The sequence below is a fragment of the Hyla sarda genome, chromosome 13 (genome assembly GCF_029499605.1).
Source record: "Hyla sarda isolate aHylSar1 chromosome 13, aHylSar1.hap1, whole genome shotgun sequence".
Classification (NCBI taxonomy): Eukaryota; Metazoa; Chordata; class Amphibia; order Anura; family Hylidae; genus Hyla; species Hyla sarda.
In genome coordinates, this window is record NC_079201.1 from 21007517 (window position 1) to 21025419 (window position 17903).

At 44.1% G+C, this 17903-nt stretch overlaps 1 protein-coding gene across 2 annotated transcripts in view; it reads right to left on the reverse strand.

The window, feature by feature from the left end:
* GPR142 (G protein-coupled receptor 142) overlaps positions 1 to 17903 on the reverse strand; it is a 104856-nt gene that overhangs the window by 66940 nt on the left and 20013 nt on the right. Inside the window, exons 2-3 of one of the 2 annotated variants that reach the window (XM_056549909.1) lie at positions 13656 to 13714; positions 12062 to 12229 (exon numbers count right to left, since the gene is read on the reverse strand). In XM_056549909.1, coding sequence (XP_056405884.1) covers positions 12062 to 12209 — 148 coding nt within the window. In that variant the 5' untranslated portion in view covers positions 12210 to 12229; positions 13656 to 13714. Of the gene's footprint in view, positions 1 to 12061; positions 12230 to 13643; positions 13715 to 17903 lie in introns of both variants that reach the window. The other variant, XM_056549910.1, reaches the window with a different exon arrangement.

The following is a 17903-nucleotide window of genomic DNA, read 5'->3' on the forward strand; positions in this document are numbered from 1 at the left end:
AGGAGTGCGACGGACCGCATGTCTTGAACTCTCACCCGGCAGATCTCTCCGTGAGGATTGACAAATTTTCATTCAGCTTGGAGTGTCCTGAGGTGGTGTTGCGCGGCTCTCCGGCCAGAGGGTGGTGACATGTAGGGAATAGAAGCTTGTAATGAGTTAACTATGTCATCAAAACAGTGTCTCATGTTTATTCCCAAAATAAACTCAGCTGCATGATCATCAACAACACTAGTAATAATAATACCTTGTCCCCTAAGAACATGATTCCCCACTTGCACTGTGGTCTCCCAGTAGCCATGCTTGGGTACTGGTTTCCCATTCCCTGCCATTACACGAAAATCTACATCATGAGGTTCACACAACATTTCAGGACCCCAATGCTTATAAAACACCCCTCGAGAAATAGTGGACACCTGGGACCCAGTGTCAAAAAAAGCTTGCAATTTAACCCCTTCTACTACTATTTGTACATAGGGGCAAGGAGCAACATACATAGAGAGTCCTGTTTTGGTGCTGGTTGATTCCGGACCTTCTGTAATTACTCCCGGGGTGCGGTCCTCGACCCCAGGGGATGCCCGTTTAAAGCCCAGCATTGTCTCTTCCAGTGTCCAGGCTTGTTGCAATAACTACAGACAGGCCGTTGAGTCCCAGGGGGTCGTACAGGGGGATTATTAGGCGGCCTGGTGGGACGAGGGGCAGTCTCTTTAGAGGATGAGGAACTAGTTCTCCTCACCATTTCTTTCACAGCTTTAGTGAATGTTGCAAGTCATTAGCCCAGAGACTACAGGGGGATGACACAGCAGCCGGCTGGGGTGTATTTATGGCTGGGGCCTATTTTCTTCAGCATCGGTGCTGGATTCAATGACCTTAATGGTCAGTCTCTTGAAGGCGGGAAAAGCCATATCAGGGTTTTGTGCTGCCAGCATCCTGAGTTGGGCTTTATCCCACTTATTCTGGGCAACGTCTATGAACCTGTCCATCAGCACCCGGTTACCCTGATCGGGCGTGATGCCGTCTAGCTTTTGTACTGCTTCTAAGGCATTCTGCAGGGCCACAGCATAGGCCCGGAGAGTCTCACCTGGTTTCTGTCTTCTGTCGTCGCTCATACAATCTTAAACGTACCTCAGAGGGGGAGTGAGACTCGAACACTTGATAGAGCCCCTCAAAAATCTTTTCCACTGTAGCCTTGTCGGCCGATGGCCATGTGCGTACCTCCTCCAATGCAGGTCCCTGCAACTGTCCAGTAAGTAAATGCACCTGTAGATGAGGGGAGAAAGCATAAAAAGCGAAGAGGCTGGATATCTTCTCTTTAAAATCCCTCAGCGTAAATGGATCCCCACTATAATGTGGGAGAACAGGGTTCCCTAAGAAGACAGGAGTGGCCGCAGGTGCCCTGGAGGTCAGAGCAGCGGCGGGGGATGTATCCGGTTGGGCCTGCCCTGCTAGCTGTGCTGGTTCCCCTGAGGAAACCACTGGAGCATCACCATCTTGCTAACTAGGGGTGCAGGTGACGCTGGGACAGGCACCAGATCAGGATCCGGTGGTGGAGCAGGTCCTGGAAGTGGTACTGCCACTGTGGGATCCGACATCTTAGCAAACGGGATTGTCCCTTTAAATGAAGCTCGGGAATGTCGGCCCCTTTAAGAGACGCAGCTGTTCTCTGATCTGGAACTTGAGTGCGTAGATCTCGAACTTGAGAGCGTTGATCTGGAAATTGAGTGCGCTGACCTGCAACTTGAGTGCGACGATCGGAAGTTGAATATCGTGCAACCAGGATTTTAGTTTAGCGATCTGGTGCTTCAGTACTTTACACTGGGCCGGTTCTTTAACCTTTTTAGTCTTCAGCCCAGCTCTACGTTTCTTTTCCGCACCCGCTAGGTCTGTCTGCAAATTTCCTGTGCCGGACTCCACTAAGATGGCCGCCGCGGCTCCGGAGGCATTGGTGGGCTGAGTTTCAGGATCACACGTGCGGGAAGGACTAGCTATGCCCTTAACCCCTTGCGCTGTGAATTGCGGCTCCGCAGTATTTTTTTCCTCCCCCCTTACTTTTCTTGAGCACTTTCTGCACACCGCACCAACAGTAATGTCCCGTACTTTAGCAGGTGATTCATAATACATTAATACAGTCTTTCACCTAGGGGGGAGTACACTTTACTTGGTGGCAACAGCTGGAGGCACACACCCGTATCCTGTTCGTAAGACACCAAAAAGCTATGTGGTAGCTTGGGGGGTGTAGGATATGGGGAGTGTAGCTGTGCAGGTAATAAAGAGTGCTTGTTAACCCTTGCTATTCATGTCGCCAGGGTGAGGGCTCCTCAATAAAGCTTTTCCTACCGCTGCCCTTCCCTAGAACGATAGGGAGGTAGATGATACTGAGTTTAGGTAGGTAGTAATGATGGATTGTCCACAACCAAAACGCTTCTGTAAACAACGTTAACTTTACTGAAGATTTTCTGTATACTTCAACAACATAACAGTCTCTCATTAATACAGTTTCCTTTTGGAGACTGACAATGGTTGGGACTTTAGCTTTAAGAGTCTCTAGACTATTGCGCTGCTCCACTGGATTTAGGGGAATTAGTTGCGGTCCAGTAGTCACGCTAGCATTAGCAGGAATTAGAATAAGACTCACGATTTTTGGTTCTGCTGAGGCCGTAGGTTTTGAGGCCTAGCGTGTCGTTGAAAGTTGCGTAGCACACCGTCCTGTTAGTCCGGTATCCACGAGAGCAGCAACCCAAGAGAGCAATAATTGGACGCAGCTCCCTTATATGGGCAGGGGCTGGACTAAAGCTAATTGGTCCATACGGATGTCAATCACCATTACAGAGAATGCTGGGTAACACGTGACCCAGGGACCTCCTAAGGTACTAGCTTGGTCACATGACCGTAGGTCCTGTGACGCTGAACAAGGTAAATACTATACATTCCTATATAATACAAATAGAATTACTAATATATACATTTATTACTATACAAGTTAGACTTAAGGAGAGGCGACTAGGGGCTGTCCCACCTGAGGAACCCTACCTGAACGTAGTTACTCTGACTTTGGGGACCTTTACACTAGGTACTGGATGCAAGACGGTACCGGGACACCACACAGGGCTCTGCACACTGAGGACAAGCATGGCTCTGTACACTGAGGACAAGCAGGGCTCTGTACACCGAGGACAAGCAGGGCTCTGTGCACCGAGGACAAGCAGGGCTCTGTGCACCGAGGACAAGCAGGGCTCTGTGCACCGAGGACAAGCAGGGCTCTGTGCACTGAGGACAAGCAGGGCTCTGTGCACTGAGGACAAGCAGAGCTCTGTACACTGAGGACAAGCAGGGCTCTGTACACTAAGGACAAGCAGAGCTCTGTACACTGAGGACAAGCAGGGCTCTGCAAACTGAGGACAAGCAGTGCTCTGCAAACTGAGGACAAGCAGGGCTCTGCAAACTGAGGACAAGCAGGTCTCTGTACAGTGATGACAAGCAGGGCTCTGTACACAGAGGACAAGCAGGGCTATCTACACTGAGGACAAGCAGGGCTCTGCAAACTGAGGACAAGCAGGGCTCTGTACACTGAGGACAAGCAGGGCTCTGTACACTGAGGACAAGTAGGGCTCTGTACACTGAGGACAAGCAGGGCTTTGTACATTGAGGACAAGCATTGCTCTGTACACCGAGGACAAGCAGGTCTCTGTTCACTGAGGAAAAGCAGGGTTCTATGCACTGAGGACAAACAGGGCTCTGCACACTGAGGACAAGCAAGGCTCTGTACACCGAGGACAAGCAGGGCTCTGCAAACTGAGGACAAGCAGGGCTCTGTACAGTGATGACAAGCAGGGCTCTGTACACTGAGGACAAGCGGAACTCTGTACACTGAGGACAAACGGGGCTCTGTACACTGAGGGCAAGCAGGGCTCTGTACACTGAGGACAAGCAGGGCTATCTACACTGAGGACAAGCAGGGCTCTGCAAACTGAGGACAAGCAGGGCTCTGTACAGTGATGACAAGCAGGGCTCTGTACACTGAGGACAAGCAGGGCTCTGCACACTGAGGACAAGCAGGGCTCTGCACACTGAGGCTCTGTGACACGCTCCCGGCTCCCAAAGCAAGATGATTGACAAGCCAGGAGTCTGCACAGAGCCCTGCTTGTCCTGCCCGCACTTCCTGTATTTGGACTCCTCATAGCGACACACAGGCAATAGCTGCAGGGACACAATTTTTTCACCCCAAAAAAATTTTCACCCATTTTTTTATCAATGTAAATTGCAAATATACATATAATGGTATTATCTACATTATATCAAAAGTTTTTGTTGGCGACAGGTACACTTTAAGTGGTCTTCTCAAAGAGGTTTCACTGTATAAGGCTGTAGTTTATTTGAGCCTTTTTTTTTTTGCTTTTTTTGTTTTTCTTACAGTGTTGTCAGCTGTATTTGTAGTTATTTTGTAGCTTTTTGGGGGCTACAGTAAAACCTTTAGTCTATAAGATGGCTAACTTGGGATGTATTATGGGCAATATGCAGCCTTAAATAGATGCCAAAGTATGGCTGGAAAAAAGTGTCATTTTTGAGTTGTAAATGGTGGGAAAAGAGGGCATGTCAATGTTATGGCTGTAAAAAAACGAAGACTGTAAAATTAATGTATGTATGTGTGGTGTCCCAGTACCAGTGGCTGTCCCGGGGTTTGGGACTGTCTCGGGCAGCCTGGCAGCACAAGGTGTTGGGCCCACTAAAGTAATGGTCTTCTGTGATGACCCTATCGCTCTTTGTAACTTGACCGACCACGGCAAAAAAATATAAAAAAATTCCACACAGGTTGCCATCTACCGTGAAGCCGTCCTTGCACATGACAGCGACATGAATCCTAGAGGCTCCGGATCACTTATTCCCCTTGTACAGGTTTAGATGATCATCACTTTATAGCCCGGGGATATCACACTTGCGGTGTGCGGGTATTTGTCTGCAGAGTGACGCATGCACATATATTGTAGGAAATGCATTAAAATAACATTTCAGATATAAATAGGGGATATGTTTCCTTTTGCACATGCCTGGGGGCAAATATATTCCCCCTGTCTGTCATGGGCAGTATACGTAATTCATAGGACAGCTGTCAGTGCTGTGTCGTGTAACTGCATTACGGGACTAAACTGAATCAGCAAGAAAGGCGCGGGGCAGCGGTTGTGCATGGTAACTAGACAATAAAGCCTTGTCTTGGAGTGGATCGCCTTAGGCTTGTGCTGTTCTCATACTTAAGTAGATTTGCGCGTCTGAGCTCAGCTTCAAGATTTATCAATATAGCTGCAAATATGATGAAGACCATATGCAGGTTGAAGACCACTGGTATTAAAGGTTGTACTCACATGTCCCCGCCGCTCCGGACCGTCACCGACACCCCGGGGTGTCCCCCGACGCTCCGGCAAGGCCTCTGCTTCCCGGCATCCTCGCTCTCCATCGTCGCCATCACATCGCTATGCACGCCGCTCCTATTAGATGACAGGACGGCGTGCGCAGCGACGTGATGACTTTGGAGGAGAGCGCCGACAATGCAGGGGATCCCGAAGAGGACGCGCCGGAGCCCCGAGGACAGGTAAGTGATCGTCAGCGGACCACACGGGGCACCGTAAACGGCTATCCGGTGGCAGCTGAAGCAGTCTGCGCTGCCGGATAGCCGTTAATGCGATGGCCCCGACATACAAAAGCATCGTATGTTGATGCTGCCTCTGAGAGGCCATCGTATGTTGAAATGATCGTATGTCGGGGCCATCGTAGGTCGGGGGGTCACTGTATGTCCTGTGACCCTATAAGAGGGTCTCCAGTGACATTTCCAGGCCCTATGCTGCCTTTTTCGCAGGTTCTTTTCAGGAAAAAAAAGTTTGGATTTCATTTTACTTGCTCTGCTTATGATGTTTCAAAACGCTTCCTTAGCGTAATGGAAACATGAGCAACGGAGAGTCAAACCGGGCGAGGAGAATATGGGGTAGTTTTATGTTACATACACAACAGGCTGCAGTTTGGTTTCAAAATGTATCAGAATACCCCTTTTAATAGACACTGTCATTTGAACAATCTTTGCATAGATCATTAGTACAAGCTAGTATAAGAAACTTTGATATATATCTTATTAGAAAAAAATGCTTCGTTCTCCTGTTATCAAGCTTCTACCCTCTACCCCCCCCCCCCTTCTGTCAGACCTATTCCACACTAAAAATCAGCTCAGCTTTGTCCCGTTTCTGCAAGACAAGCAATACAAGTCTATGGAAGGGGAGGAGGGAGCTCTGCCCACCAGCTACTAGAGACCTGCAAATTATAGATGAAGCCTGTAGAGCAGAAATCTGCTGAAAAATACCATATACAAGTTATATAATGGTCAAACATCTAAAAGCAATAAGAAAATACAGTGAAGGCCAATAATTAAATAAATAACTAAATTACAATGTGACACAAGGACCTGTATTGACATCGGTAGAAGTGTAATAATAATGAAACATAAATTTGTGTCTATAATTTAATCCCTTTGGATAAGTAGTGTTTAGATTTAAAATCCAATATGTCTCTATCCATAAAAGATGTTTGAGGTCACGACCCCTATGTGACAAACTGACTTGCTCCAAAGTAAAGATTTTTGGCGCAGTCCCTCATGGGATTAAAAACACTTTCTTAGTGTACATCAGAGTGGATGTTACAAGTTCTAATATCTTTGCTTTGGAGAAATTTAGTTTATCACCTCGGGGTGTCGGCCTCAATCGCCTTCTTGGATAGAGAGATATATTGGATTTTTATTTTAGTCACTCATTATCAAAAGGATTCAATTATAGACAAATTAATTAAGTTTAATTATTAATAAGCTTCTACTGATGATAATGCCTTCTGTGTCACATTGTAATCTAGTTAATATTGGCATTTACTGTATTTTGTTATTCATTTTAGATTGTACACATTATCTTTCACTTTAATAGGTGTGTTCTAGACCTTATCAAGACGTACACACCCATGTCATCCATTTTAAAACAGAACTTTAGTGTATTCCCATGATTAAGTGTGCGGCGGCACCAGAAACATGTTGGCTTTCTGGGTTCCGGTGAATTGTTCAGCCTAAGCACTACATTATAATGATTCTTTAATAAAGCATCTTAACTTTTGTAACTTCTACGCTGGATCAATCCTCATTATTTTACATTCTAAAAATGCGTCAGGTGTCTAGTTTCAGAAGATAAATGGGCATGGGGGTTTAGTGTGATTTTCCTATTTAGTGATTTGAACATGTCAAAAATGTGAAGATTATCTGGTGCAAAAATCCCCAAAACCCCTGGCAGTGAAAGGGTTAATGCATTATATTGTAGCTACCTTTTTTATCAAGTATACCAAGATGGTTGTGCAATTTGTCCCCAGCCTACAGTATGTAATGATCTTATCTGTTGCATAAAACATATATGTGACCTTTATACACCTAATGGGTCAGACGTGCTCAGGGCGCTGTGCAAGGTGCTTACTCATTGTGCATTCAGGTTGGAGGCTAAGTGCCCCTCATTACCAATCTTAAAGGGGTTAACTAGACCAATGCAGTTGGTCCGTGATTCCAGCATCAATTGACAAATAACGTTTCACATATATATATTCCGCCCACTCCCTGAAACATTTTACAGGCATTTAATAAAGGAGTCAGGAATAATAAGCTAATTATCGTTCGTCCTCCACGTAATCAGCTCCGTGTTACTGGGGCGATGTAGATGAATGTAATTAATGGACAATTACACAAACACGTCCCACGTACGCAGGAAGAGCGCAAGACATGACTTATAGGAGTAATGAGGCAAAATAAAAGGTGAATAAATAAAGAAAAAATGGGAAGAAGAAAAAGAAAAGGGAAGATAAAGAAAAGGAACAAAAAAGGTCAATAAAAATGCAAGAGGATAAATAACAAGAAAGAAACATAATAATAGAAAGCGAAGAGTTAGAAGAAAAAGAAAACGGAATATAAAGGAAAAGAAAAGGAACAAAGAGAAGGTAAATCAAGAAAAAAAAAAAGAAAAAAACAAGATGGAACAAAAATGGAAGAAGAAGAAAAAGAAAGATAAAGAAAGGAAACAAAAAGAAGGTAAATAAAGAAAAGAGAAGAAGAAAAAGACAAGAAAGTAATGACAAAAGGGGAAGAACAAGAGGAAAAATAAAAGGTAACATAAAGAAAAGAAACAAAGAGAAGGTAAATCAAGTAAAAGGAAGAAGAAAAAAGAACAAAAGGGAAGAAGAAGAAGAAAAAGGATGTGGAAGAAAGATGAAAAGGAAGGAAAAAGTGAAAAAAGAAGAAAAAAGAGGCAAAAAAGGTAGAAGAAAAGATGAAAGAAAAAAGGAAGATACTAACAGAAGCAGAAAAGAAAATAAAAAAGAAAAGAATAAAAAATGTAAAAAGTAGAAATTGAAGGATAGGTAAGAATATGGAGGAGTAAAGAAGGAAGAAAATGGAACATGGAAGAAATACTAAGAAATACTAAGGTAGAAAGTGAAGAAAAAGTAGAATGAGAGAAAGTAGAACTAAAAAACTAAAAATGAAAAATAGAAATAGAAATGAAAAACTAAAACAAAGAAAAGGAAAAAGAAAAAAAATGAATAAGAAGACAAATGAGGCATAAGAAAGGGGAAGAGGAATACAAACAGTTAAAATGAATGTGTAAGAAGTATTAAAGGGGTATTCCCATACGCCCCATCCAGCACTGCGCTCGGTTCCTCTGGCTGATTTTGAGGCTTTTCTGACACTTTAGACAAGAGGCCCTCCGGTGATGGCCGAATGCTCCCCCTCCCAATGCTGATCTGCAGATTGTATAGATCAGCATTGGACATATAGAAGCACACGGCTCCATTGTGCTGTAGCTCTACTGCCCGTGCCCTAGAGCTGCCCCATAGACGTCTAGAGGCTGCGGAGTAAGTGTGATCTGTGGTGGGCACAACAATAGACAACATGCAATGAGAAGGGGGAAGAAACAGAGAACAGGGCATTATAGAAAAATCTACTATCAAATCTCTTTAAAAAGAACACCTAAAATTGGAGGTTGTCTTCTCAAAGAAAATGCCCTGAAAATCTGTCACACAAAATCTGGTCTGGATAAGGGGATGGTCTTCTCACAAAGGGGCACTCCATCCCTAGACAGAGGATAAGATATCTGATCGTGGGACCCCCGCGATTCCTGCTGTAGCACCACAGTCATCCGGTGCACGTAGCGAATTGCGCTCCGTTAATGATGACTAGCGATGTGGTGTTGGAGGCCCGTGACATCATGGCCACGCCCCCTCGTGATGTCACACCCTCCCTCTCAATGCAAGTCTATGGGAGAGGGCGTGACGCCCACCACGACCCCTTCCATAGCATGAATTGAGGGGGCATGGGGTGACGTCACGAGTCTCTGGCGCTCCAGCTGGACCTCCGCAATCAGATATGTTATCTCCTATGCTTTGGGTAGGGGATAAGATGTCTAGGGGCGGAGTACTGCTTTAATCAAGTGAAGCAAGTTTAATATTTTTTTGCATTGGGTATGGAATCACATTTGAAGTGTTTGGTGAATATTTGGTGTCACTGGTAAGAGAGTCGGAGATATGACAACCTCCATGTCTTGGTGATCAAGAATCTACAACTACCTTTAGGTTGACTAGGCTGAGAGACCTGCACAGTCTTTAGGCTTCTCAGGGTGCTTCCAATTCCACCCAACAATGGCCCCAAAGTCTTTAAAGAGTACCTCTCATTAACTTGATAAATGTTATAATCCTCCCCAGTCACTGCCCCCATCATGATAAACCACCCCCTGCTTTTATTTTTATTATTTGTTAGTTTTCTACCTTGATATTGCTCGGTATTTTCTGCTCAGTCTCAGTCAGATTCACAGACTGGGAAGGGGCGTTCCCCAGAAGGCATGACATCATCTGAAGCCACACAGGGGAGAACTTTCTCCCTCACTCTGCTACACACAGCCCAGAGCAGTACAGTGTGAGATGAGCTATGATTGGCTAAGGCTGCATACACCCCCCCCCTCAGCACTCCAGACTGCATTTCCTGTGTTTGGACTTCTGCCAGGCCAGCAGGAATCCAAAGTCTGTGCAAAAGATGGGGGGAAATGTGCTCTGGACAAGTAGGGAGACACCTAGTGGCAGCTTTTTTAAACACAAATAAAACATAGGAAACTTCATTTTTTTTTTAAAACAAAGTACATTAGAAAGATTTTAGATTTACCATAAGGAGCGCAATAGCAAAATTAGTTTTAATAAGAATGACCACTTAAGTTAACGGTGTTAATGCACGGATACAACCACACTTACCTGGTAAACCAAGACCAAGCAGTACGCTATAGTATATCACTGGTATAATGCCAAGCACACATGGGGAAGGGTCTGTTTTTTATATTAGAAAATGTTATATTTACCATAAGGAGTGCAATAGCAAAAATTAGTTTTAATGAGAGTGCCCATTTAAGTGTGAGAGGAGCTATGATTGGATAAGGCTGGACACACCCCCCTCAGCACTCCAGACTGCATTTCCTGTGTTTGGACTTCTGCCAGGCCAGGAGGAGTCCAAAGTCTGTGCTAAAGATGGGGGGAAATGTGCTCTGGACAAGTAGGGAGACACATAGTGGCAGCTTTTTTAAACACAAATAAAACATAGGAAACTTCATTTTTTTTAACCCCTTAACGACACAGGACGTATATTTACGTCCTGCGCCGGCTCCCGCGATATGAAGCGGGATCGCGCCGCGATCCTGCATCATATCGCGTCGGTCCCGGCGCTCATCAATGGCCGGGACCCGCGGCTAATACCACACATCGCCGATCGCGGCGATGTGCGGTATTAACCCTTTAGGAGCGGCGGTCAAAGCTGACCGCTGCTTCTAAAGTGAAACTGAAAGTGACCCGGCTCCTCAGTCGGGCTGTTCGGGACCGCCGCGGTGAAATCGCGGCATCCCGAACAGCTGACCGGACACCGGGAGGGCCCTTGCCTGCCTCCTCGGTGTCCGATCGCCGAATGACTGCTCCGTGCCTGAGATCCAGGCAGGAGCAGTCAAGCGCCGATAATGCTGATCACAGGCGTGTTAATACACGCCTGTGATCAGGATGAGAGATCAGTGTGTGCAGTGTTATAGGTCCCTATGGGACCTGTAACACTGCAAAAAAAATGTAAAAAAAAGTGTTAATAAAGGTCATTTAACCCCTTCCCTAATAAAAGTTTGAATCTCCCCCCTTTTCCCATAAAAAAAATAAAAGTGTAAAAAAATAAATAAATAAACATATGTGGTATCGCCGCGTGCGTAAATGTCCGAACTATAAAAATATATCATTAATTAAACCGTACGGTCAATGGCGTACGCGGAAAAAAATTCCAAAGTCCAAAAAAGCGTATTTTGGTCACTTTTTATACCATTAAAAAAATGAATAAAGAGTGATCAAAAAGTCCGATCAAAACTAAAATCATACCGATAAAAACTTCAGATCATGGCGCCAAAAATTAGTCCTCATACCGCCCTGTACGTGGAAAAATAAAAAAGTTATAGGGGTCAGAAGATGACATTTTTAAACGTATAAATTTTCCTGCATGTAGTTATGATTTTTTCCACAAGTGCGACAAAATCAAACCTATATAAGTAGGGTATCATTTTAACCGTATGGACCTACAGAATAATGATAAGGTCTCATTTTTACCGAAATATGCACTGCGTAGAAACGGAAGCCCACAAAAGTTACAAAATGGCGTATTTTTTTTCGATTTTGTCACACAATGATTTTTTTTTCCGTTTCGCCGTGCATTTTTGGCTAAAAGGACTAATGTCACTGCAAAGTAGAATTGGCGACGCAAAAAATAAGCCATAATATGGATTTTTAGGTGGAAAATTGAAAGGGTTATGATTTTTAAAAGGTAAGGAGGAAAAAACGAAAGTGCAAAAACGGAAAAACCCTGAGTCCTTAAGGGGTTAAACAAAATACATTAGAATGATTTTAGATTTACCATAAGGAGCGCAATAGCAAAAATTAGTTTTAATAAGAATGACCACTTAAGTTAACGGTGTTAATGCACGGATACAACCACACTTACCTGGTAAACCAAGACCAAGCAGTACGCTATAGTATATCACTGGTATAATGCCAAGCACACATGGGGAAGGGTCTGTTTTTCGGCCTTCCTCTTCAACTACCAACAAGGACGTCTTGTTTTCACTGTTATTATGTAAAGGGATCATCATCAGGTGTCATAGATGCAGCTCTGGAGAGAGTAAGATGGAGATTTTAGGTGTTGGTGTCCACAAAATGTATAACTAATACAATATCTCAGCCTCACAATGACATTTGGGGGAGGAGGTCCACCGCCAGAAACGGGAATACGATGCCAATGTGTCTAGGTTGTTATCAAATTTGGCAGTGCCAAACATCAGGAACCCAAGTACAACCATCTACATCTGCGGTCTCAAACTGTGGCCCTTCAGATGTTGCAAACCTTCAACTCCCAGCATGCCCGGACAGCCGTTGGCTGTCCGGGCATGCTGGGAGTTGAAGGTTTGCAACATCTGAAGGGCCACAGTTTGAGACCGACCACTGATCTACATTATATAGAAGTCTTCTCAGGAGTGTTCCTCAGACTTGCCCAAAAAAAAAAAGAAGCTCTTTAGAGGAACCTAAACAGGGCTCAAGTCCTGCAGGAACGTGTGGGAACAGAGTTCCTGCACTTTTTTTTTTTTTTTTTTACAGCAGGAACACTTTTCCCATTAGCATGAGTCCTACAGGACCAGCACTTGAGTGGAAACCTTGGGTGAGTGCCCACACTTGACCCCTGAACCTAAGCCAAGAATTTAATTTATTTACAAAATATTACGGATGGGGTGATGATAAATGTGTTACAGTAGCGCCCCGGCCGGAGGCGCTCCCTGTCCCCGCTGCGGACGGGGATGAGATTTGCATTGCGGGACGTGCCCGCATGCGAGTCTCAGCCCGTCACTCACCGTCCTCTGTGTCAGCTCCCTGGTGTCCCTGCAGCTCCGGCGCGCGTGCCTCAGCCTTCTAGGGCGCGGGCGCACCGGAGCTCTTTCTCTTAAAGGGCCACTACCCAATTAATTAAAGTGCTTGCACCTGTCCCTGCTCCATAAGTATCTGCTCCTACCTGCTTTCCCTGCCAGATCTTTGGTTGTCTATGCCATTGTGAAATCCTGTGTTCCTGTTACTGTGTATCCGTTCCTAGCTACCCTACCTAACCTATACCTGTGGTTCCTGCCTGACCTTCTGCCATCCCAACACGTCCTGCCAGTCGCCACCTGTGTGGACGAGTCGTGCCAGGGGTAGCGACCTGGGTGCCACCTGCCGCAGCAAGTCCATCCTGCTTTGCAGTGGGCTCTGGTGAAAACCAGTGGCACCTTAGACCCCGCACCCTGGCACGGCTCAAGTCTCCTTCCACACAGGCCCAGAGGATCTACTACCTGCCGTGATTCCCAACACAATGGAACGTTCCAATGGGTCTCTTTATTTTTCTTTAGGAGGACAATAACTCGGAATACATGGACAAGGTCTAATATGGTGGATTCTCCTCTCATTCCTAAGGGGATGCCCCCCAGAGACAGAATCAATAATATGGCTAATATCTAAGGAGCAACCGGGAGATCTTCTAAAGGATACATAGAGCAACCTACCAGCTTTCTTACCATGTAAACTTGGGTAATGCCGATCTACAATCACATCTTGAAGTATATTTTACTTCGTGCTGTAAAAAGAAAACAAAAACTTCAATAAATTAGTTACACGTGTACAGTAGATCAGTCATGTGCAGTTTGGCATACCACAATTTATACATAGGTGCATATTTGGCCCTGTGTCTGCCAATTAGTGTTTCCAGTCTGACCATAGTGTTCTCTGCTGCCCTGTCTGTCCATGTCAGGAACTGCAATTCCCTAGCAAACCTCTCCAGCTCCGAACAGTTCCGGACTCTGACAGAGGTGTCAGCAGAGAGCACTGTGGTCAGACTGGAAAGAACTACACAACTTCCTCTGTAGTATACAGCAGCTGATAAGTGCTGGAAGGATTACAATTATTAAATAGAAGTAATTTGCAAATCTGTATAACTTTCTGGAACCAGTTGATTTGAATTGTTTTCCCCTCTAGAGTACCCCTTTAAATATTCACAGTTTACTCACTTAGGGGTACTCCGGTGGAATTTTATTTTTATTTTTTAATGAAATGGTGCCAGAAAGTTAAATAGATTTGTAAATTACTTCTATTAAAAAAATCTTAATCCTTTTAGTACTTTTTAGCAGCTGTATGCTACAGAGGAAATTCTTTAGTTTTTGAATTTCTTTTTTGTGTTGACCGCAGTGCTCTCTGCTGACACCTCTGTCCGTGTCAGGAACTGTCCAGAGTAGCATAGGTTTGCTATGGGGATTTTCTCCTGCTCTGGACAGTTCGTGATACAGGCATGTCAGCAGAGAGCACTGTGGACAACACAAAAAAGAAATTAAAAAAAATAAGATTTTCCTCTGTAGCATACAGCTGCTAAAAAGTACTGAAAGGATTTAAAAAAAAATTTATAGAAGTAATTTACAAATATGTTTAAATTTCTGGCACCAGTTCATTTAAAAAAAAAAAAGTTTTCCACCTGAGTACCCCTTTAAAAGATGATAGGGAATTTGGGGCTTCCCAATTTCAAAATATATTTTTATGTAATTGTATTGCGAACGATTATGAAATTGGAAACTGCTCCCAAGTTAAAGTATAAAGTCGATCACATAGACGGGGTTTTACTTTTTTTTTTTTTATGAGATTGTAGAATCTGGACAGATTGGGGCGGCACGTTTAGTCTAGGTCTTGACTAGGTGCACCTAGCTGCTCGAAACGTGTCGGTATGATGCGATGTGCTTTTATCATGCCAAGTACGTGTGGTATCATTTTAATATATTTTGAATGAAGAAATTGCAGAGGAATCTATCTTCTTTGTTCCTGTGTATCCAAATAATACTGCCATATAGTCCACTCTCAGGTTGACTCCGAGGCCACATATGATTCTGCACCTCAACACCAAGAATGGCCATATGGAACCTCCCTGCTGGATCTCTGTACCTTTCAGGTTGAAAAAAGGACTTGGATCCATAAAGGGTATAGTAAAAGCTATTCAGTGGGAAAGCCCTTTGTAGCTGCTCTGCTGGATATCTTATCACATCTTCTCTATGTAGAGTGCACAATCCCGCACGCTACCCTAAGAGTGTTTGCATTTCATCCACCGCCCATCTGTTCCGCCGAAGCGGCAACATAATTGGTTGCCTCCATTAATACCTCGCATTACAGGCCAGCTAAATGGGAAAATCATTTGATGAGTAAAAGTAGTAATAGAGATAGCGTTATAAATATTACCGCCACTTTACTTCAAATTACACCTATAAATGGACAGATAAAGGCAATAAAGAGCCAATACTGAGCCTGCAAGGAGTTCCCGATAACCAACCCATAATAATACACTTTTCCCAGCTAGCCATCAGCCAGGAAAGGTGTGCTTAAAGGGGTACTCCAGTGGAAAACTTTCTTTTTTAAATCAACTGGTGCCAGAAAGTTGAGCAGATTTGTAAATTACTTCTATTAAAAAAAATTTAAAAAATCTTAATCCTTCCAGTACTTATTAGCGGCTGTATACTAAAGAGGAAATGCTTTTCTTTTTGTAGTTCACTTCTGTCACAACCACAATGCTCTCTGCAGACCTCTGCTGTCCATTTTAGGAACTGTCCAGAGCAGGAGAAAATCGCCATAGCAAACATATGCTGTTCTGGACAGTTCCTAAAATGGACAGCAGAGGTCAGCAGAGAGCACTGTGGTTGTGACAGAAATCCAAAAAGAAAAGCATTTCCTCTGTAGTATAAAGCCCCTAAAAAAGTACTGGAAGGATTAAGATTTTTTAATAGAAGTAATTTACAAATCTGTTTAACTTTCTGGAGCCAGTTGATTTAAAAAAAAATATAATATATAAAACTTTTCCACCGGAGTACCCCTTTAAGGTCAGGGGTCTACCTTTTTTGGTCAGAGGGCCCCAATGTCCAAGCCACCGCAAATTCTAAGAGCCACAAAGAAAGGATAGGGGATAACATGTGTAGGGCTGGAGTACCCCTTTAAATGATTGCTCTGGATAGCACTGACGCACCAGGCTATGCCTAGTACAGGGCCTAAGAAGGACAGTGCAAGACAAAAGGATTAAAGGGAAAATACCAGTTGGACCTTTACGTGGCATAACACCTTAACAGTTTTGCATAGATTTCTTCCTTTCAAAATTTTGGGAAATAAAACCCCACATAAAAAATGTTGATCGGTCTGGGTCTTGGTGCTGAGACCTCAATCTATCTCTAGATGGTCTAGACATGGCTGTACGTTTCTCTTTCTGGTTCACAACCCGATCAATTGACCTCTATTATAAGTCTTCTGCAATAAGTCAGATCCAGTGGCCAGCCAGGAAGTGAAGCACACAACCGTGTGCTTCCCCCAGTATATATAGCAATCGGTGGGGGTACTGAGACCCTGACCCATCAAAACTTTTGTGATAGGTCAAAAGTTTTTCTAAATGACAGTAACGCTTTTAGTTCTTTAATGTACAAACCAACAGTGCTCCCCATAACTGTGTTAGCCACACTATACCTGCATACCAGTGCCAGCCAGACAATCCCCACCCATACCGGTGCCAACCACACAGTGCTCTTCATTACTCAAAGAAAAAATGTAGCCAGCTCACCGTTTGTAGTTGCTCAATCTCTGGGCACTTGTAGATGTAGGTTCGGAAGCCAGGATGAAGCCGGGCCGTTACCCTGGTAAATAGGAGCAAATTGTAAGATGAATCCAGCTCCCAACAAAAGATGGATAGAAAAAATTCAAAGTCCAAAATGTATTTAGTCCAAAAAACCAAAAACACCCTGTGTGGATAAAAACCCCTACGCCGACGCGTTTCGGTCTAATTTGTCCTTAGTCATGCCTTAGTCATTAATATGGACTGAATACATTTTGAACTTTTAATTTTTTCTACCCATTTTTTGTTGGGAGCTGGATTCATCTTACAATTTGCTCTTCATTACTGCCAACCATACAGAACACCTTCAGCACCTACCTTTCCCTGCCCCTGCACCACCCCACAACTCTCTGACATGGTGGATACATATGAGGGCCACCAGAGAGCTGCTCTATCATCAGAACGGAAAGAAGAAAGAGCAGGAAGTATCTGTATATACAGTATATACCTTATACAGGTGTGTGACCAGGTGACGAAACGACTAAGCTCCATATGTCCAAAACTGGTGCCAATTGTAGCCGGTTAAAGGGCAGCTCTGGGGCACGTTCCATGGTAGACATTCACTTCTCTAGTGGTCCAGCTATAGGGCTGTAGTCACTAACCCAAACGTTGACATGGCCAAACAAACAGCTACTAAAGTTCCAGAAGATTCCGCATACTTGTATCATTAGACAATCTCTCCTCCATTGTCCATGTGCCCACCAAAGCTTTGAATTCCTTTCCTCTATTTAGGAATTGTTCAATGTGTGGAAAGAGCAGATCATGGAAAGAGTCTTAAGATGATTCTCCATTTCCTCAAACCTTCTAACTAAGCCTAATTATCTATAGTTCTTCTTGCTCCGGTGGTGGGTCCCACCATAAGACTACATGGGGAATGAATTGGAGGGGAATCTTATTTTCCTCATTAAAGTGATGCTCACATGACTGGCCAGATAGCATGACTCTATAAGAAGCTTAGATCAGTGCCGCGAATGGTGAATGGCTACGAAGTATGGTGGTGTATCCTACTGCCGGAAGTATATCACAAGAGAAGACTAAATCAGGAAAGTTCTGCAGTGAAAAATGCTTAATGGTCGTCTAAAGAGAACCAGTCACCGTGAAGATATTTCCCTGTCTGATGCTGTGATGTCCCAGTACG